The sequence below is a fragment of the Ostrea edulis genome, chromosome 8, assembly GCF_947568905.1.
Source record: "Ostrea edulis chromosome 8, xbOstEdul1.1, whole genome shotgun sequence".
Classification (NCBI taxonomy): Eukaryota; Metazoa; Mollusca; class Bivalvia; order Ostreida; family Ostreidae; genus Ostrea; species Ostrea edulis.
Genome location: NC_079171.1, coordinates 44,029,943 through 44,052,274, shown reverse-complemented (window position 1 = coordinate 44,052,274; position 22,332 = coordinate 44,029,943). Strand labels below are relative to the sequence as shown.

Genomic DNA, 22,332 nt, shown 5'->3' with positions numbered 1-22,332 from the left:
TTTGTATTATCATACTTTTGAAGAAAACAACTAACAGATGTTCCTCTTCTCGCCGTTTTCTAAATGTCAGCTGACTGGTTTATTTGTTATTCACGTACAAACAAAACATAGTTTCACTTCAAATTGAAAAAAAAAATTGATTGTGTAACTACGATCTAAATAGAACATTTTGAAGAAAGTTCTTAAGAAGGCTAACATTTCCCGAGAATCTTGAATAATATCATTGTCTAGCATACTTACATTCTGCTATCACTTGCGAAAACAAGAAAAAGAAAACAAATCCCACATTTCTGTGCCACATGGTGAGGAGAATAATATATACGACTGTTTCCAACGACCGATTCTCTTTAAACTACTTAATTAGAATTACTGTGATTTAATGTATAATGCATTTATATACGACCTAATCAAAATTACGTAGACGGTAGGGTCAATAACAATTAAGACGGGAATCTAATGTTGAAGCTTTCATGTCAATTATCATATTATGTAAATTTCGTTAAATACCACTCCCATCGTGCATCTTGTGTATTTCCTGGAAAGATATACGATGTGGTTACGGTATGTACTGTTTCATTCGTCGACTTCATAATCACACAGGATTGAATACATTCTTAAAACCTCAATACACAGCAGTGACGGATCCAGAAAACGTTTCTAAAAGGGGATGCAACCCAAATTTGGACCTTTTCCGTTATCAAAAAGGGGTTGGAGACTCCCAAATGGCAAGAAATCACCATTTGTGTTAAATATGTTCAACCTAACGAAGGGGTTGTGTGTTGCAATCCCCATAACAACCCTCTAGATCCGCCAATGAACAGACATCGTTCCTTATACAAAGTGACCTTTAAAAGAATTTCTTGAATGTATTAATTTGACGATTTAGAATGTTGGTTTTCTGGAAAGCATTTGCTAATTTGAGAGACTGGTAGAGGAATAATCTTTGACCTAAATACATGTATATAATGAAAGAAAATATAGTAGTATTTTTGTTTACGGTCAAGGATACATATACATGTATATCATTTCATTCCTGAAATGCCTCATTTCCACGATATTGCATTGTCTGACTTCTCACATAATATTGTCTTCAATACACTTATCTTACTGCCCTATCAAAATTTGTGTTGTTCTAAGGTGAAAACCTAATAAGTTGTCAGAAATTGTGTTCGACACGCAGGATCTTGTTCTGCATTAGCTGCAGAGCTGTAACTCTCTGAGAAAATATTGTGACGGAACAGAGAGGTACAGATCCACCCCTTATAAAAACCACCGATTTACGGCGCACAAAAACCTGCGCACGGTTGAGGCCTGATATATCGTTGTATTCTTGTGTTGCTGTCTCATTTATTTTTATTTTTTTTTTTAAATCTTAACATATTTTCCTTCTATACTTGTGTCGAAACATACCTTCAAATATTCATTAAAGCCCTCTACGACCAGAAAACTCCCAGCTTCAAATGATTTCGTTTGTTGACGTAGCCATGCATACGGTAAGTTTTTAAAGCAAGGCAGGCTACTGTCAAATATGTTGATGTTACAGAGGTTTCAACAGTTTCTTTTGAAGTCAGCATTTAGCAAATTCTATGGCCGTTATATATACGTAACCAAAAAAATTTACCTATACAACCTGTTATTGGGTCAAATGCTGTCTGACATGTTTCATAACAATTGTTAGGCCGTTCTATACACACTTATTTTGACTACGGATGACTCCGTTTACCCGATCGATATATAGTGATCATGGCGGGTGTGACCGGTCGACAGGGGATGCTTACTCCTAGACACCAGATCCCACCTCTGGTGTATCCAGGAGTTCGTGTTTGCTCAACTCTTTGATTTTGAATTATTCATAGAATTTATGGGATTGATCACTGTTCGTTATCTTCACCTTTTCTTACCTTTTGTGTTTTATTAGTACAATCAACTTCACCGGACGTGATATATAAAAGTTGATCATGGTTTCTAATACATGTACATAAAATACTTCTCGAGAACCCTATTTTTGTGTTAAGGTACTGTCATAAAATAGAAAAACCACTCATTGTGAATATATTGTATATCGTATCATATTGTGTGTTATCAATGAATGTAATCTATATGAAGGAAGTCGTTCGTAAAAAAGAAAACAAAGAAATATTTCTCTTTGACATGGACCACTGTCTTCGGATTTGGGCATATGGAAGGTGAAGATAACCTCATAGGTCCTATAAGCAATACCAAATAGAGAGTTGGGTAAACACGGACCCCGGGATATACCAGAGGTGGGATCGGGTGCCTAGGAGGAGTAAGCATCCCCTGTCGATCGGTCACACCCGACGTGAGCTCTATATCTTGATCAGGCAAACGGAGTTATCCGTAGTCAATGTCAATCTGCCAAAAACGGTCTAACAATATACGAAAAGAAATGCGTCACACATATACCGTGTTATTCTCCGATGTACGTATTTCAGGAGTCGCTGTGTGGGTTGTTGGGCATGTGAGACTGTTACGTATAATGTATTTGATCAACAAATACTGCCTAGTAGTATTTGAAATACATAGGGTATACAATGCTAATTTGCATCGTCTCCGCCCACTGACGTCATGACAAATTGTCGTAGAAGTGTACCCTAAAAAATAGTTCGCCCCAAAATCAAATCATTGTTTATTTCTCTAGATATTTACCAACACTGATAAAATGAGAAACAAAATTTTAATGTAATCCATTGAAGAAGTGTTACCTTGATCTAGACTGGAAAGCGTCTGTATACTGTTCATTGAGTTCGGTAGCAAATTGGATGCCAGATTACGGTTTACTAATCGAGACGTTTGTAAAGAAGCCCGTTTGACTGCTGGCGAATTCCTGTCTTCGTTTTTGACAATACCGTTAATTATGTGTACACTGAATGTTGAGGACGGTGTGTATAGGTTTTCTGAGTCCTGGTTCACATTGTGTACTCATCCTCGATCATAGACGTCAATGTTACACTCGCGACCTGCATTTGGTTAGAGGGTCTCCAGGGCCTCCTCCAACTTTTGAGCCAAAAAAATTAAAATTTAAAGTTCATTAGAATTTATGTTGTTTCCAATAACTAAGAACATGATACCTCCCTTAAAAAGCATTCCAAATCTTTCTTTTAGAATGAGTTAGTCAAGTAACATCTTAGAAGGCCCTAGAATCAAGGATTTTGCACGAAACGTGTTCAGTGTGCCCCCAGACCCCCGCCTAATTTCCTGCCTCCTCCAAATTGAAGGTTAGTTTACGGCCCTGCTCTCTCTCTCTCTCTCTCTCTCTCTCTCTCTCTCTCTCTCTCTCTCTCTCTCTCCTGCAGCTTAGGATAGATGCAGCATCCCTTCGTCCAGTTGAAAAACCTTTGCTCGGAGATTGTGTACTGTGTAGCGATGATGTCTAGCCGTTTTGCAAATATCAGGTAAGAAATTTACAAATGCAGTCAAGGAAAAGCTTTAGAGTTATACCGATATTCATTATCGATATTTGGTATAACCTCTTTCACTTAATAGTTAAATAGATTTGTAGCACTGTTGGCGATTTTTATTGAAAGGACTTCAGTATTTTTAGAGGGCATATTAGGGAGTGGTTTATACATGTATTTGTTTGACATTACTTCAGTATTGTCATGTAGACCTACCTCCGTGTCAGTCATACCACTTCCGTCTGTTTTAATCTCGAACTATTCTGGATTTAGTTGATCATGAACACTGGATGAAACTATGCCATTCAGTAAACTTTAGTAAGGTGAGTGCGTGGTTACTGAAAGATGCGTGAATGGTTACTGAAAGGTGAGCGAGTGGCTACTGAAAGGTGAGTGAGTGGTTACTGAAAGATACGTGAGTGGTTACTGAAAGGTGAGTGAGTGTTAACTGAAAGGTGAGTGAGTGTTAACTGAAAGGTGAGCGAGTGGTTATTGACAGGTGAGCGAGTGGTTACTGACAGGTGAGCGAGTGGTTACTGACAGGTGACTGAATGACAGAGCTCTACAGCTGCACCATTTAGTCACTTTTCCAGACCTTGGGAATAACTTTCAGTCAACTGAATGACACAGTTTCTTCTTGTAGAACTAAAGTCTGTGTGATACAATGTAGATGACTATGGTGTGTTAAACTGTCAAAACTCAGATTAATTGGGGAGGAAATTGCAGTTTCTAAGAATCATATATTTTGGAAGGTATGTTTTTGATAACAGAATCGGGCTTGACAAAGTAAATTACGTCTACTTTAACAACCACTCCATCGTGATTCTCTAATTTTCGCTTGTACGATATAACCCTTTGTGTTTTATTTGTGAAATCAGTGGTAGGCTAGGTTTACTTTTTTATTTGGATATAAAGACGAAAAACACACATCATGCAAATGAAGATTCACAAAGCTAAAGATATATAGGCATAAAACTTTAACAGTTATCATACTGTGAAATCAGTTACAAAATAACCCTTTGTAACAGCGAAATTTGACAGAACATTTTGGCTTTTACCTGAGCAGCTGGAATTTTTAGACACTACTCCACTTTGAATTCAATGTGTATGGTCTACACGACTGACACATTCCTCTTTAATCGGAGAATCGTACACGATTTTTTGGCTTTGGTGGGGTTGCTTTGTTCTGGTGCAAGCATAATCAAATGTTCCCAACTGAACACGAATGTACGGATCGAATGACGAACGTTACGGTTACGAAATTTGAAAACTTTACGATATATATAACCCGAGTGTTATTTCCTTCCCTTAACTTCTCGGTAGATGAATACTAATATACAGTAGAGTGGGTAGGGAAACTCTTTTATGAGTACAGTGATCATGGACTAATATTTATACTAGGTGACTTTAATGCGCATTTATCCAAACAATTCGGGACAAAAATGCATGATGAAGCTAACGATAGAGGTGTCGAATAATTTCCAAAACAACCAGAATTACACTTCGTTTAACACGATGGAACTGGAGCGTCCATAATAGATCACGTGATTATTCAAAGAAACAAGGAAGACTTTGTGGACTCGTGTGGAAAAATTGAGGATCACCATCTTAATAGCTCAGATCACCTTTCCATTTTTCTGATTATCTTCTTCACCTGCTGATATCGCAACATGTGATCATCCCAAGATAAAAAATGAGAATGACGTGTGTGAACTTGAAACGCGTCACAAACGATCGTGTCTTATATAGACAAAGAATTCAAGAGGAGATTCAAGATCTAAAATCTAGTTTGATTGTACAAAGTAAGAAAGAACTCCACGACTATATAATCGACCTAACTGACATCCTATTAGACTCGACAGAGAGAAATCAATCGTATCTAAAATCATACTGGATATATGGGGATGTGAGGAAACCCCACGGTGTCAATCGACAGAGAGAAGCAGTATCGATCGATCAAAACAAACCACGTGGTATGGAATTCCAATCAAACAGAGTAAAACCTTGCAAAGAGAGTTAACCAATGCCATTGCTAAAGCTGGAAAGCAGAAAACAACAGAAATGTTTGCCCAACTCACTATTTTGTATTGCTTATAGGAGTTATGAGATTAATCACTGTTCGTTATCTTCGCCTTTCATGGATAAGGAATCTTTCTATCGTGCTTTCAAGAATCGAAACATGAAGTAATGGACACCGTATATATTGCCAATAAATGGTGTCATTATTTGGAAGTTTCCCCTCTCGAGAATCTTTCACTCATATGGAGACGTCACCGTTGCCAGTGAAGGGCTGCAAATTAAGGCCTATTCTCAGCGCTTACGGTTTTTGAGGAAGGAAACACACCTGCTTTGACACGGGACCTCGGTTTTTGCGGTCTCATCCAAAGGACCGCCCGATTTAGTCACCCCTTACGACAAGCAGAGACCTATTCTAACCCGGATCCCCTCGGGGTCTGATCTAATTAAAGTGAAGGCTTGAAGCCATTACAAACATGATACAGACGAGTAAGGTAAACACGGACCACAATCTAGATGATATACGTAAGTTTGTAATCTCATGTGACTTTTCGAGATCAATAATGATGGTCGTTAGGATTAAGAAAAAGCTTGGGGGGGGGGGGGGGGGGGGTGTTCTGAAGCTGAAAATTAAGTGTCCACTGGGATGTTCTCCGTCGTAACGTTTTGAGCTCTTTATAACCATTTTACTCTAAATCGTGTGTATTATCTGTATATATACAAATTATCTGAGTGTTCATTGTTCCCAATCTATTCATTTGTTTGCTTTACCCATATGGGTGTATTCTGCAATAAAGTATATATTAAATTATGAAAATATTCATATAGGTTATCTATAAATGCTATTCATAACGTTCGGATTTCTATTGAGCCATAACATCCGTCAAAGTCCAGGGGCTTAAATTAGAATTACAATTAAAGTTGTTTATAAATAACAAAGACGGGAATAGATTCTGACATCACATGTGTCAACAAGTGTCAATTCTCGGTCGAGACGAAAATATGTTAAGAATTGTAATCATTCAATTTACATGTACTGCATTCGTATATGTATTTTATAATTTTCCTCGTTTCCTTTTTACAATAGATGAAATACCACGATTGTGCTGTGTACATGTATCATCACGGGTAGTTTGTATCAATATTTTTCTGACCAACGAAACATCGCAGGTTTACTACTAACACAATTCTGGTAAATAAATACACCTTCTCTTACTGTATCCACCGAATTAACTTATTTTACGATGTTGAAAAGTGGGCCGAAAGTTCATCATTTTGTTAAAGTATATAAAATAGTAATTTTTGACAAATCATTAATTAATTAATTGGTGTAGACTGGTCTAGTCAATGCATGGTAAACGTTGATTTTCCAATGCGTAATTATTGAGGAATCGTCATTTACATGCAACGTAGATGTGCGCAAGCGCGCGAGAAAAGTAGCATAGAGGAAGATTTGTTTACAACATTTAGTTGCATTAGATATGACTTTATGTTAAACATGAAATTGAATTTCCCTCTTTAAATGATCATCGCTGAAAGTGGTTCTATCCAACTCGTTCCCTGTCTGTCGTTTTCTTCGATGAACGTACATGTATACCGTTAGCAGCCTGTACACCGTCCACACTTTCGCATCACCATATTGTGCTTTACTCATGCCACTGGTGACGTCACGCGATCATAACGGGGGCAATTACTGTCCAATTGAGTTAAATAGTATAATTATAATTGACATAAAGTGTACAACTTTATATATATATATATATATATATATATATATATATATATATATATATATAACATGATTTAAAAGAGTATACATTTATCCCTATAATTATATCCAATCAACGCGGCACATATACATGTAGCTTTATATCACACTGACAATCTCCTGTAATAGCTGATCGCCGTTATGAATAGTATCCAGGCATGCAGAATTTACTGCGAAACTTTGTCCCCATCAAAAGATTTTTAACCAAAGAAGGAATATGTCTCACCACAACTGTCAATCACAATACACCTGCTTGGTAAATATTAGAGAGGAAACCCAGTTTAAAACTGTGTTAATTTTTTCTTATTTGCTCGTGGTAGAAAGAGGTCAATCTAAACGACCCCCTCGGCTACAAATCAGCTTCTTTCCAATAAAAAGACAGTTATTGGATTTGTGACTTGTTTTATGTGATATATATTCTGTAATTGTTTAATATGAATGCTTTATGATTATATTTTCGATTCAGTATTTCCTCCTTAGAATATGTAGGGATATTTTCATGTTTCGTGTTTTTTCCCCTCCGTTTTCCTTTCTTCTTCTTTTTTTTTTTGTTTTTTGTTTTGTTGTTTTTTTTTTGGGGGGGGGGGGGGTATACGCCCGTCATTAGACGGGACGTATTATGATATGACACTCTCCGTCCGTCCCGGGTCCTGTTTTCCGGACTTTTTTCCGTAACGGATGCATGTACAACTTTTAAATTTGGTCATGATATCGTTCTCAAGAATTGTAAGAGTGAGTTTGCATTTCAGTTGGATTGGTCCATCGTTGACCTACTTTAGGGCTATAAGTAGGTCAAACAGTTTTCCGAACTTTTTTCGTTATAGATACAGATATAAGCTTCCTTTCAGAGAAATATAAGTTCAGTTTGCATTTCAGCTGGAGTGGTCCGTCCGTCCGTGACCTACATTAAGACTAAAAGTAGGTCAAATATTTTTCCGGGCTTTTTTCATTATGGATACAGATATTGCCCTGAAATTTAGTCGGGGTTTCCTCTTGGAAGAATACAAGTTCAGTTTGCATTTCAGCTGGATCGGTCCATCCATGACCTACTTTTAAGCTATAAATAAGTCAGACAGTTTTCCGGGCTTTTTTTTCATTATGAATACAGATATTGCACTGATATTTAGTCAGAAGCTTCTACATGGAGGAATACAAGTTCAGTGTGTATTTCAGCTGAATTGGTCCATCCTTGACCTATTTTTGGACTTAAAATAGGTCAGACAGTTTTCCAGGCTTTTTTTTTTCATTACGGATACAAATATTGCCCTGATATTTAGTCAAAGGCTCACTGTCCGACGGGCGTATATTGTACCGTTTGCAGTACTCTTGTTATTTGTTTATTTGATTTTTGGGAGGTCTTTTTCCTTTTGTTGCTTTTTTCACTGATCATTATCCTCTTAATCACGCCTGTAACACATAGATGTTATTTTATAAGAAAATAATAAAATGCAATATCTATATTTGATGAACATAAATGTTTATTACATCAGCAAAACATGTACAATATTACACTATTTATAAACCGCCTCTTTACAAACAAATATTACACGTCACTGAAATGTAAAAGGCTCGATCGTCATATTATACATAAAGGCAAGTAAAATGAACTATTTTTTTTTCAGTGCAATATTTTTTTTTAATATTTCACCGCAATCATGAAACATTTTCCTTTGTCATATTATAAACTTTTAATTACAATGAGGTCCCGAGTCCAAATAGATAGCTTTATTGTCACCACCTTTTTATTTTAAATTTAATTTCATTCAAAGGAAAACCAAAAGAATCTTTAATCCAACATATCGCTAAAAGATTTCTTAATTTCCTAAAGCAATATCATTGCATAACATGGTAAAAGGTTCATTAGATAAAAACAATAAACAAATGAAATGAAAGAATTAACCTCCCGCAATGTCCCTTAATTTACAACCACACGTGGGGGATTTTAGACATGCTAGTTCTAAATTAATACTTTTTTCGACCGCTGAGCGTCATTATCATAATGATTAGAATTCCCGCAGGCAGTAAAGGGCTCATGGTCTTTGTGATTGTGATAAATTTTATGATATTTTTAGATCTTCTAAACTGCAAATACTTCATTTCCTCTTTAAAAAGAAAATGAGAAAACATTGTTTCAGGTGAGATAAAATATCTATTTGTAGTATGTTTTGAATAAATTATGTTATTCAAGTCGACACGAGTTTTAAGGATAAGGTCCTAACAATTTGGTTTAGCAATTAACAGTCTTAACAATATTGTTTATAGTTTTAATGCTATCCGCAGTCCGTGTTTACAACAAATATCAGATACCTATCATATAAACAAAATATGGCGAATTGATTTGTCATTTTTAGGCGTTCAGGAGCAACTGTGATATATGTGGGTGTGGGTGGGATTACACTTAGACAGTTTAGACATTCAGAACCGACAGCGATATTTTTAGCAACATGCGAAAACAAAATTAAATGTTCAGTCTGGTTCAAAATGTCTACACAGACCCTAAATTGGGATGTCTGTAATATTCATTAGTGTTTCATTAAGCAAATAACTTGCAATGATTCAATCAGAGAGACTTATCTGAGCTTTGATGAAACTCAAAATTTCATAATGCGCCCTCTCTCTCTCTCTCTCTCTTCTCTCTCTCGTGTAAAACAAAACATCGATATTATTTACATTGCATCAGATACATAAACATCTTAATTCATGTAAAAAATAAATAAAAAGTTATGATTTTTTTTAAACACAAAAAACTTTTAGAAAACATATTAACTATGCATAATTATGAATAAGTACCGAGTAGGAAGTTATTGTGAAGACAATGAAATCCAATTATCATTATAAAATAGATTTATGGAAATCAGCTGAACATGCATATAAAAGTTCAAATAACGAACTTAATAAGGGGGCCCCAAAGGGGAGTAATTCAAAAGATCGCAACACTCGCGATTTACATTCCAAAGCATTATTATATGACTAGAATTGCAGCTCCTGCAATTTAATGCTATGTTAAACTCCCTAGTAGTCTATGATCATGTTTCTAAAGAAATCTTTATCAGTCTAATATCATGTTATATTATGTAGTAGTCTAATATCATGCTATATTATCTAGTAGTTTATCTCATTGTATTATCTAGTAGTCTAATATCATGTTGTATTATCTAGTAGTATAATATCAAGTTGTATTATCTAGTAATATAATATCATGTTGTATTATCTAGTAATATAACATCATGTTGTATTATCTAGTAGTCTAATATCATGTTGTATTATCTAGTAGTATAATATTATGTTGTATCATGTAGTAGTATAATATCATGTTGTATTATCTAGTAGTATAATATCATGTTGTATCATCTAATAGTCTAATATCATGTTAATTTCTCTCATAATAAGAATAATGCTATGTTAAATTATTATGAAGTCTAATGCCATGTTAAATTATGTGGTAAATTAATAAAATGTTAAATTCAATAGCAGTTTCATGTAATGTTTGATTATCTAGTAGCCTAATATCATTTTAAATTCCCTAAAGGTATATACCTTATCAAAAGCATATCGTCTTTTATACAAATACACGACACCATTGCACAGGTGAAATTCGAAGTTGACCTGGCTACAAATCCAGAGATTCACGCCAATTACAATATCCCCCATTTCGTAACGGAATATTTATAAATATATATACATCAAACACTAGGGCGAAAATTCTCAAATAAAATAAACTGAAATCTCCTTGAGATTAACATATTTCGTAGAACATTACTTTTTCATCTTCTTGAAATAATGATCTTAAAAATATATATACTGATAAAATGTATTAAATAAGTGTGTTGGGCACACATAAAACTTATAACACACATTAACTAATCACCTATTTCATCGTCTCATTTCTTATCTTAATGTAATGCTAAGAAACAAAATTATATGATGTTGCATTTCTTGCAATATCAAAGTTAATTTTGACCACAATGTAATAGCTACACAGCTGTTTTGTAATGGGTACACTTAATAATACATAACTAATTGTGCGTTATTATTACAGAATTAATAATTCCTATAAATTTCAACCTTTGTTTTGATTACAACATAACAATGAAGAGACAAACACATAAATAAATCTTGACCAGGTGGTATCACGCGAATATAGTGACATAAAATCTATCTCTACATCTTGGAATGAAATAATGGGAATTATGAAACTCTAATTTTAATATATGCAGTTCATACAATTACATATGAATACATGATGCTTTAGCGCAGGTCGAATGTTTGGGAGTTGAACTTGGTTCAACTTCCTAAGTCATAGGGCACAGCGCGTATGGATATATTGCACGAGACTTTGAATTGAGTCACATCACGCCTGCATCTTCGACGATACATAACAAACTTAATAAAACACATCCACTAAAACATATAATCCTGTATTCAAAACTCAATTCCAATACAGAAATATGTGTTTCGTGAAATGTGAACAGGATTATACAAAAAAGATATATGAAATTTTATCAATTTATTGTGTACTTATTAATAAGAAGCTTCAGCTTTAATTGAATCTACCACCATTATTTTAACCTGCGGTGTTATAGGGACGAGTCGATTGATGAATAGAGGGGTTGAAGGTGATGTCATACTACATAAAACGCCCGGCACTGCATATAGTAAACATGGATTATACCAATGTTAATTGCGCATATTTAGTGAAAATAAATCGACATTACATTATAAGAAGACACCAACATTACTTTGATGTATGTATTTAATTTTTAGTTTTCCTGGCCGGAGGGGACTTTGAGTTTGCACTATGTCTGTCCATCCGTCCGTCTGGCAAATCAGTTTTCGCCATGCTTACAAATATTCATTTGATACATTGTTTTGCCATGACAATTTACAGACCAAGTTCAAATTTTGTCTCATTCCATCGCGTTTTTGCTATGTTGTGGCCCTTGTACATACATGTAGAAAATATGGAATTAGAATCTGACATATACAGTTGTATATGATTTTTATTTTATGGGACTTGGTTATTTTTGTGCATAAACTGTTATCATATGATTATTCACGCAGAACATCACACAGACAACTGGACTTCAGGCTGGTAGGGGACATGTATTACTATGCAATACTTACAGAATGATTGTTTCTTTATACAATGCATGTTTGAAATGTTTCATTATCGGTATATTCTGTATTTTGATTAAGCAGAAAAAAATAATCTTTACGAAATATGCCCTATGGGTACTCAATTCTATAATAGTAGTACTAGATATTTTTAATCAGTTGTATAAAACATAGATGATTCGAAAATGAAAAATTAGATAATTACAGAGAATACAAAGCATTACATAATAAACATCATAATAAAATGTATACAAAATACTACATACACCTGCAACACCAAAGTTGTCTTCTCCAGTAGAAATGCTCGTTCTAACTGATCTACGACATTTTTTTTGGTCAGTTTTGCAGAATTGTAATATGTTATAGACCGTCCATTAGTTTAGGACAAACTAAATCTCCAAACAAATACTGTGGAAAGCCAGGCCTCCTTGAACACACCGTTTTCATGCTTTCTGTGTTATGAGCTCGATTGACGTTTCTTTCTCTGTCTCCACCTCTTTCTCTTTTAATTCGTTTAACTCGTACTGCTTTACCTGTGTGGGAAATAAATTCATTCATTCCATAAAGCATAGCATTAATGACGTTAATACGTGTAACCACTCAATAAATGTGCTACGCCTGGCCTACAAAAGTTCATTGCCTGGTTATCAGGCCCGCCCGCTTCTGTTTAAACAATGCATATTAACCATTGATATCCTTAAATGAAGAAGATAAAATTTCTCTCATGCGCTATTCGGATTCAAAAAAAAAAAAAAAAAAAAATCCGGAATCTTCGACCACATTTTAATTTTATATACTCCCGTCTGTAAAACGTTTGACTAAGTCCAAGTCGTCCCGACGTTTCTGTTACATTTATAACAGTTAAGTTTTAAGTTTGCGATGGCGATTGGAAAATACAGAACGGTCATACTATCATGTCACATTGTGTGTGTGTGGGGGGGGGGGGGTCCGATGCTTGCACTAAGTAGGAACTGTTTAAATGTTGTCATCGGTCGCTAGCCATGCTTATCGAGTCCTGTAGTACCTAGTTATACCTGTGATGTAGTGTGAATGTAGGTAATATGCGTGGTTTGCGACTATCAAATATCGCAAGTTTTGAATTTTAAAAAAGTAAAAATTCCTTGTCTTATTTTTATTAGATAAAATAAAGCACACTCTCTTTCATATGTTTTTGACAAAATTGGCCCGAGACCAAAGTATTTTCCCCCTAGTATATATGGGGTTTTTTCTTAGGTCATATTAGCTGCAGAACTGTAGCTCTCCGAAAAAAATTATGTTGACAGACCGGTCTGTCAACATAATTTTTTTCGGAGAGCTACAGTTCTGCAGATAAGGTCATATCCGAAGACATGTTATTTTCATCATTTTGATATTCTCAAAACACAGACACTTAATTAAGTCTCCTTTACCGTCGTTCAGAAATTCTGGAACACTTACCCTTTTTGCGTCCAGCATTCTTCTTAGAGGAAACAAATACTTTAGTTCAACATCATCTGCAGATTTCAATCCACCTACAACAAAATCCCATCTTACATTTTGTATTCACTAAAGTGTAAGTCATTGTATAACAAATATGAAGCTGTAGTGTGTTTAAGTAATGCGCGGGGTTGGATTCAGTGCCGGCGCGTAGTTCGCACGACCCGCCCTTTTCACAAATTTGATACCTTTCTAAAGAAATACATGTCCATAAATCTAAAATATACAAATTTTCTTTTGCTAGAACTCCGAAGTTTCGGTAGCTCGCCCCCTGGGAACCACAAGACAGCCACAGGCGCACCGGATAAATATCACAGTGTTCAGTTTTCGGAATATATACTGTAACAAGAGGCCCACAGGCCTTATCGGTCACCTGAATACTAGTGAAAAAGTATCACTACTTCCATGAGCTTTGAAATCTAGAAAACATTTCCTGTTCTGAATATCTAAGCTAAATTCTAATGTTCAGCAAGAGTATAAAACAAGATGTGTTCTTAAAACTGCACTGCCTTCAAAAGTGCATACACTGATGAAAGGGTTTAAATAGTAGTTCTTAGTATTAACATTAAAACATCAAAATATATGACTAATTTGGACTCATCCTAAAGTCATAACCCTGTGTTGTGAAATTCACCATTTTTTGTACATTCTTTTTTGCTATTTCTAAGTATGCATTTAGATTTGATACAGTATCAGCAAACTTACACATAACTAAGTATATACTAAGTTTGGCCCCACCTTGGGGCCAAAACCCTTACTCTGGGGAAAATCAAATTTATAATTTCGTAAAAGACTAACTTCTCTATCCATTTAGTTTCAATTTAGTATCAAAAGCACTAAAGAAAATGTTATTTAAGTGTTTTACACATAAACACTATATAACAAGTTTGTCCCCGCCCTGAGGTCAGAACCCCTAACCCGGGGATATTAAATTTACAATTTTGGTAGAGACCTTCCTGCTCTACTTCACTATGCATTTAGTTTTTCTTACATGTGTATGGTAATTGAGAAGATGTTTGAAAATTTGTCATTTTGGGGCAGTTTTTGTCCTGCCCCATAGGCCCCAGGAATCCCAAAATTTATGATTTATGTTCCCTTTGTTCCAAATATGTTTCATGCCAAATTTGAAAATAATTGGAATGATAATTATCAAGAAATTAAAAATGGTTATTGTTCACACATTAATTTTGATAACAGACCAATTTGGCCCTACCCCGTTACCAAAACCCCTACCCCTGGGATCATCAAATTTACAATTTTGGTAAAGGACTACCTGTTCTTTCTAAATATATTTTTACTTTTAATTTAGTATCAATAGCACTAAAGAAGATGTTATTTAAGTGTTTTACACAAAAACATAATATAACAAGTTTGGCCTGCCCTGGGGTCAGAAACCCTACCCCGGAGATCATGAAATTTACAATTTTGGTAGAAGCCTTCCTGTTCTACATCACCATGCATTTAGTTTTTCTTACATGTGTGTGGTAATTGAGAAGACGATTTTTGAAAATTGGTCAACTTTTGGCAGTATTTGCCCCGTCCCTAAGGCCCCAGGGGTGCAGGAATCAAGAAATTTACAATTTATGTCCCCCTTGTTCCAAATATATTTCATACTAAATTTGAAGAGAATTGGAAAGAAGAAGTTAAAAATGTCTATTGTTCACACATTTAATAACTGATCATTTTGGTCCCACCCTGATACCAAAACCCCTACCCCTGGAATATTCAAATTTACAATTTCGGTAAAGGACTACCTGTTCTTCCTAAATATCTATTTACTTTCAATTTAGTATCAATAGCATTAAAGAAGATGTAATTTAAGTGTTTTCCACATAAACACTATATAACAAGTTTGGCCCCGCCCTGGGATCAGAACCCCTACCCCGGAGATTATGAAATTTACAATTTTGCTAGAGGCCTTCCTGCTCTACATCACTATGCATTTAGTTTTTCTTACATGAGTGTGGTTCTTGAGAAGATTTTTGAAAATTGGGCAAGTTTGGGCAGTTTTTGCCCCGCCCCTAGGGGTGCTGGAGTCCTGAAATTTACAATTTATGTCTCCCTTGTCCCAATGATGCTTCATACCAAATTCGAAAGAGAATTAAGTTATTAAGAAGTTAAAAATGTTCAATTTTTAACGCACGACGGATACCGACGAACGAAAACCAATTGCAATAGGTCACCTGAGTTTACTCAGGTGACATAAAAACAATATTGAAATATCGCCAGTCGGCAACTTAGTAGTGGTCATTCAGTGCCAACAAGGTGGTGAAATATAGCAACTTTCATCATCTGAAGGTTCTTTTATTCAGTATACATAGCATGTGTTATAACGATCATTCTACTAAATATGCATGAAATGGCACGCATCTTTTTAAAAAAAATCATTCTATTGAATATGCATTTGTTAGAAGACTAAGCCCATCCTATTGAATATGCATGATATGACACGCACATGTTAAAACACTAACGATCATTCTATTGGATATGCATGAAATGACGCGGACCTGTTAAAAAAACTTACTACGACAGTTACAATGAATATGAAAGAAAGACACACACGCCACGTGTTTAAAGGTTATCATTGATTCTATTTAATATACATGGAATGACGCACGATTGATCAAAGACTAACAATGAAATTGCACGCACCTGTCCAACTAATTGAAAATCCATGTAATTGCACGCACCTGTTAAAAGACTAACGATCATTCCAACAAGTATGCACACTACCATGCCTAACGTCGTGTACCAGATATAGCTGATCTTATATATTCCAAGTACTCCGTCTCCTCTGAAAGTAAGAAAAACCTGTACTATGTGTTAACTGTATAAACAAAAGTATGACCATTTTAGTATCTGACATCCATCTGGATATCGTAGTGTTCCAGTTCATTTTAGTTGGATTAAAAAAGAAGGCGATTCATGTTAATACACTGTATCTAGTCGTAGTAAAAGATGTATGATACAGGGTTGTCAATATTGATTGTTTGATTTTATCTTGCTTAACGTCACGCTCGAGAATTTTTCACTTATATGGAGACGTCACCAAGACCAGTGAAGGGCCTTAAATTTAGGCCTATGCTCGGTGCTTACGGCCATTGAGCAGTGAGGGTTCTTTAGCGTGACACGGGTCATCCGTTTTTAAGGTCATCTCCGTGGACCCGTGACATTCACACCTGATGCCGAGCGTTTGGCGATGGAACTGTCACGACTTAGGTATGTCGCAGCCGGGATTCGAACTCTGGCCTTCCGCGTGCGGGGCGAACGATTTAACCTTTCGGCCACCGCGGCGGTGGGTTATCAATAGTGGTGCATATTCATGGGTTGTCAAGAGTGGTGCATATTCATATTAGTTAGGGTCTCGCCAATAGGGGGAACTCTATAGTAATCTGCCTGAGTTGACAGTTTCCCGGGTTTTTTATGGGGGAGGGGGCATGCCCAGCAACTATTGAATTGAAAATTTACCCATGAACTTAAATGAATTACAGATCAAGTTTGGGATTCGGTGTTCTTGGCCCATTTTTGAAAGTTATGATCCTTGAACTTTGCATATTTCAGTGACAGTTTTGGATAGTTTGGCTATCCCTGGAGCTAATAAAGTTTTTGTTTAGACTTTTGTGCCCTGTTTTTTGAAAGCGGTATGGGCATTGACTGATGCAAATAATGTTACAAAACGAGGTCTTTGTGATGCTTGGCCTCACAATTATGTTTAGTTTTGAAATGGCAAAGATCTTCTCTCTGATTGATTAGACATTGTTTAACGTCGTTCTCGAAAATCTTTCACTCATGTGGAGACGTCACCATTGTCGGTGAAGGGCTGCAAAATTTAGGCCAATGCTCAGCACTTACGGCCTTTGAGCAGGGAGGGATCTTTATCGTGCCACGCCTCCTGTGACAGTGGGCCTCGGTTTCCCGGTCTCATCCGAAGGACCGCCTCATTTAGTCGCCTCTTGTGACAAGCAAGGGGTGCTGAGGACCTATTCTAATTCTCATTTCCACGGGACGTTTATTTATGAAATGACGAAGAGCTTCTCTTTGAGTGCAACTTGACTTGATAATGCAGCTTTACCCAGAACTAGTCGGCGGGATTCCTGGCGAGCTGTCTGTTGTAGAGTAGTTCATGGAATACGTTGTTTCTGACCCAAAAGCTGTCCTACAAGAGAATTAAACAGAACTTGTACGTTAGTTTACTGGGGAGGGGCTCTAACGACACCATTTTCCATGATTACACAAAGTTATCTAAAAATGTACAAATTTTAGTATATCCCAATGCTTTTTGTGATAAACTACAGTTTCAACCTAGTAGACAAGGCGTTCCTCTTACACGGGGGATTGATCGCTCATTGAGTAATTGCTGTGTTTCTTGTGAACATATTTCCAACAGTGATCCTTTTAAAGTTAGCTTGCACGGTACAATAACTTCATTTTAACGTATGTGTTACTTTCTGTGTTGCTTTACGTCCATTCAAGAAATTTTTCACTCGCCAGCTTTAAGTGAATTGCCGGAAGTTTGACATATTCCTGACACCCAAGGTCATAACATTGAGAATTATATTTCTAGTCGGAAATTAGCTCCTTAGAGCTCATGTTCCTACTCGTTAAACACGACGTTAAATAAAATAATTTTACTTTATAGCGCCTATGGTTGCGTTAAATTACAGTCATATCCGAGAAATCCGTTACTTTCGTTTCTAAGGCCGTCAGCTTAGTGAAACAACAGTCACTACCGATGTTAAACGCCTTAGGTTTTAAGCGGCGTCAGTATCGAAAATCGAACCTGAGACCTCCCAATACAAAACGAGCGCCTTAATCACTGGTCCATCGTGACCGCTAAGCTCAAGTTCCGGGAGAGGGGGTGCGTCCTCCTCACAATTTTGACAACCTTTATATTCCGTTAATTTTACATACAGAGTTAAATACATTAGCAGATTGTTGCGCGCCCCGATGATCAAATAGTTGTACTGAATGGCAAAACTGAAAGTTTGAATTGGTGCATTGAAACTGTATTATAGAACTAACGTTGTCAACTACCCCCACCCATGGATTATGGTATTTAAATTTGGGCAAAACACATTTCTTTGTTTGTGTTGCTCTAAATAATTGTGAAGTCAACTTCGACAATAATTGGCCACTCACTTAAAAAAAGAAAAGAAAGGATGCTACGTGCGTGCGACGTTCAAGCCTACAGGAAGGGATAATTGATATAAAAGTTTGCGATAATATTTCAGAAAACTTGATAAACCGCACGTTTTTGTTTTAACGTCTGCCACATTCTGACCACGATTAACATGCCTCCCCTAAGATATTACGTGCTCGATAGTTTATATCCCCGCTCTACAAAATGACTAAACAAATACTTTATATTTAGTCATGCCCAATTTGCTAATGAAAGGTGAAGATAACGAACAGTGATCAATCTCATAACTCCTATAATCAATACATAATATATAGTTGGGCAAACACGGACCCTTGGACACACCAGAAGTGGGATCAGGTGCCTAGGAAGAGTAAGCATCCTCTGTCGACCGGTCACACCTGTCGTGAACGGTGGCAGGTAAAGACTCTGTTTAACTGTATTGCTTATTCCTTTTACCATATTTCAATATTGGTGATACAGTTCTTATATCACTATATGTTCATATTTGTAAAGGTTGTACTAGTAATATCTTTACCAATTGAAATGATAGTCATTAACTCATGAATGTGAGCAATGTACTTATGAATCTTGATAAATATAGTGCAATTTTTCTGTGGAAATATTCCGACAGAAATGAAAGTTGATTGATGGTATATTGTTTAACGTTCCGATCGAGAATTTTTCACTCACCATTGCTGGTGAAGAGCTGCAAAATTTATGTCTATGCTTGGCTCTTACGTCCTTTGATCAGGGAGATATCTATATTGTGTCACACCTGCTGTGACACGTGACCTCGTTTTTTTTTTAGTCTCATACGAAGGACCGCCCATTTAGTCGCCTCTTACGACAAGCTAGGGATACTGAGGACCTATTCCAACCCAGATCCTCACGAGATTAGGAAATGAAAGTAAAATGAAAATACGTTTGCCTAAAATAATATGTTTTATGGTGTGACTGTTGAGATGAGTGAGGACCCTTAACATCTTGCAACATGACTTTAGACATTTAATCCGCCATTTAACACAGGAAATATTACACAGCGGATGTAAACAGTACAATGTGTTGTATTATTAGTTGCGATTTTTTTCCTTTCAAACAAAGCAATTTTCAACAAAAACAAATCTTACGAAGGTCAGGAATTCAAAAACGTTTATGGTACTTTCCATACAATTTATTCATTTTATCTACGGGGTTGTCAATGAAATATGCCGCAGTGACGGCGACATTTCTCCAGAGCACTATGGGTAATCCTCATCATTTTTTCAGCTGATACAGAACAAATCACGTGACTCGTACGTGTAATCATTGGAGCGAGTTTGTAGCGTCGGTTCGCGACCTTTGCTCGCTATAACTTTCAGTTTTAATATATATATATATATATATATATATATATATATATATATATATATATGATGTAATAAACAGCAACACTTCACGCCAACATACTTTTGAAGAAACGTTGACACGTCTCATGAATTATGCTGGCGTAAAGCGTTGCAGTTCATGCTTTCATGTATTTTCAAGAATGAAATTCATTTCTTAAATGTTCGTAACATGTCACTTTTCTACATCAAAACACAGCTTGTTCTTGTTCTCACACTGTGTCTCGTCTCGAGTCATAGCCGCTTAGTTTTCGATGTTCAACAGTAGGATTCGAACCAGAGCCCAAAACAACACCATTCTACCACCGAGAAAGAGCGCCGTGTAGAATTAAAACTACAGCACGTGACTTACAGTACTTACATAGAACTGTTGACGTTATAAACATAAGACGGGGCACTGCAGTTTGTGACTGGCCCCCCGGGTAGTTTCGGGGTGGCAAACTTCTGTATGACCTGGCCCACAGCTATCCAGAGTAAAAACAGGAATCCCGACAGACATCCGACTATTGCACCCTGTCAAAGATTACGAAATAGAAATCACATGTACCCCTATCTAGAGGACCTGGTACAATTACCGCTACATAATTACCTCTACATAAGAATCGAGGGATTATAAACCAGGTAGTAGATATATGTTATTGGGAAAATAAGGCCCTTGGGCCATTTAATTACATTTTGTCAGATAGAGTAAAGGTTGATTGATGGATTGACTGTTGTTTAACGTCGATTTCGAGAATTTTTCACTCATATGAAGACATCACCATTGCCGGTGAAGGGCTGTAAAAATTTAGGCCTATGCCCGGCGCTTACGGTCTTTGAGTAGGGAGGTATCTTTATCTTGACACATCTTTTGTGAAACGGGACATAGGTTGTTTGCGGTCTCATCCGAAGAACTGCCCCATATAGTCGCCTCTTACGACAAGCAAGGAATACTGAGAACCTATTCTTATCGGATCCTCACGGGATCATCGAGTAAACAAGAATACATCGTGTTTTGAATCCAATACCCCTGTCTTAGTATCCTGATCATGGGTCACGAATTTCACAAGACTGGTGGGAGGTTCTTTCTTTGTTATTACTGTGTTTGAATGTCCAGAAAAATTACAATATCACCAAACACGTCTTATCTGATGTCACTAGATTCGTGCGTAGCAATCTATGCCGACAGATCAAAGGATCAAATATCCAATCAAATTAGTGTTGAAATTGGGACAATGGGTTCCAAAAATAGACAACAAATTGTATGGAAACAATGCAGTAACCACATTGTCGAGCGACATACCTTTGCATTGGCAGATTTAAATACAGCACCCATAACAAACATTCCAAGGATTGGTCCATTTATGCATGACGTCACAGTACTTGTCATCTTCAAAATAGAATATCCAATCCTTCAATTTTAAATGCATAAACCTAGGAGGAAATGAATGACAGAATCCCCCCCCCCCCTCTCTCTCATTTTATAAAATTTAAGACAGTTGTTTAATCAGTCAATAAACCCACCTGTTCATCTGCACGATCAACACACCTGATCAACCGAACCATCAACCCATGTATTTACCTGAACCATCAACCCATACGCTTACCTGAACAATCAACACATCTGTTTACCTGAACAATCGGTCCACCAAGAAGGTAGACTAAATAAGCAAATCCGATGGCTAGCGATCCAAATATGACAACTGAAAAAAAATGTTTGATATTATTTTAAATGGCATAGAACTCAAATTAAACAAAGCGATGCACAAAACGTTTTCAAAAATTTGAATCCCAGCAGGTGTCCGTCAGTAACACATTTTATCATAGCCATTGCACCTATTGGAGGTTCTTAACGAAGTTGACATCACACTCTGCTTACCTATTTTGGGAGTGGGAAATATAGATCATTTTTTTTCTGATCCTGCTCAAGAAACTGTCGACTTTGAATAATTTCCATACTTCGGAACAAATGTTGACCCGTGAACTGCCTAAATGACCCCCAGGACATTACCAAACAGAGGTCGGGAGTATGTTGATCTT

General features: G+C 36.4%; 1 protein-coding gene across 5 annotated transcripts in view; it reads right to left on the bottom strand.

The window, feature by feature from the left end:
• The window catches only part of LOC125661517 (sodium-dependent multivitamin transporter-like), a 75,870-nt gene that overhangs the window by 13,481 nt on the left and 40,057 nt on the right, over positions 1-22,332 (bottom strand). For 4 of the 5 annotated variants that reach the window (XM_048893544.2, XM_048893542.2, XM_048893543.2 and 1 more), the window contains exons 12-18: positions 21,925-21,995; positions 21,596-21,682; positions 20,675-20,826; positions 17,864-17,947; positions 16,482-16,585; positions 13,753-13,826; positions 8,661-12,848 (exon numbers count right to left, since the gene is read on the bottom strand). In XM_048893544.2, coding sequence (XP_048749501.1) covers positions 12,759-12,848; positions 13,753-13,826; positions 16,482-16,585; positions 17,864-17,947; positions 20,675-20,826; positions 21,596-21,682; positions 21,925-21,995 — 662 coding nt within the window. In that variant the 3' untranslated portion in view covers positions 8,661-12,758. Of the gene's footprint in view, positions 1-8,660; positions 12,849-13,752; positions 13,827-16,481; positions 16,603-17,863; positions 17,948-20,674; positions 20,827-21,595; positions 21,683-21,924; positions 21,996-22,332 lie in introns of those variants that run through there. The other variant, XM_048893546.2, reaches the window with a different exon arrangement.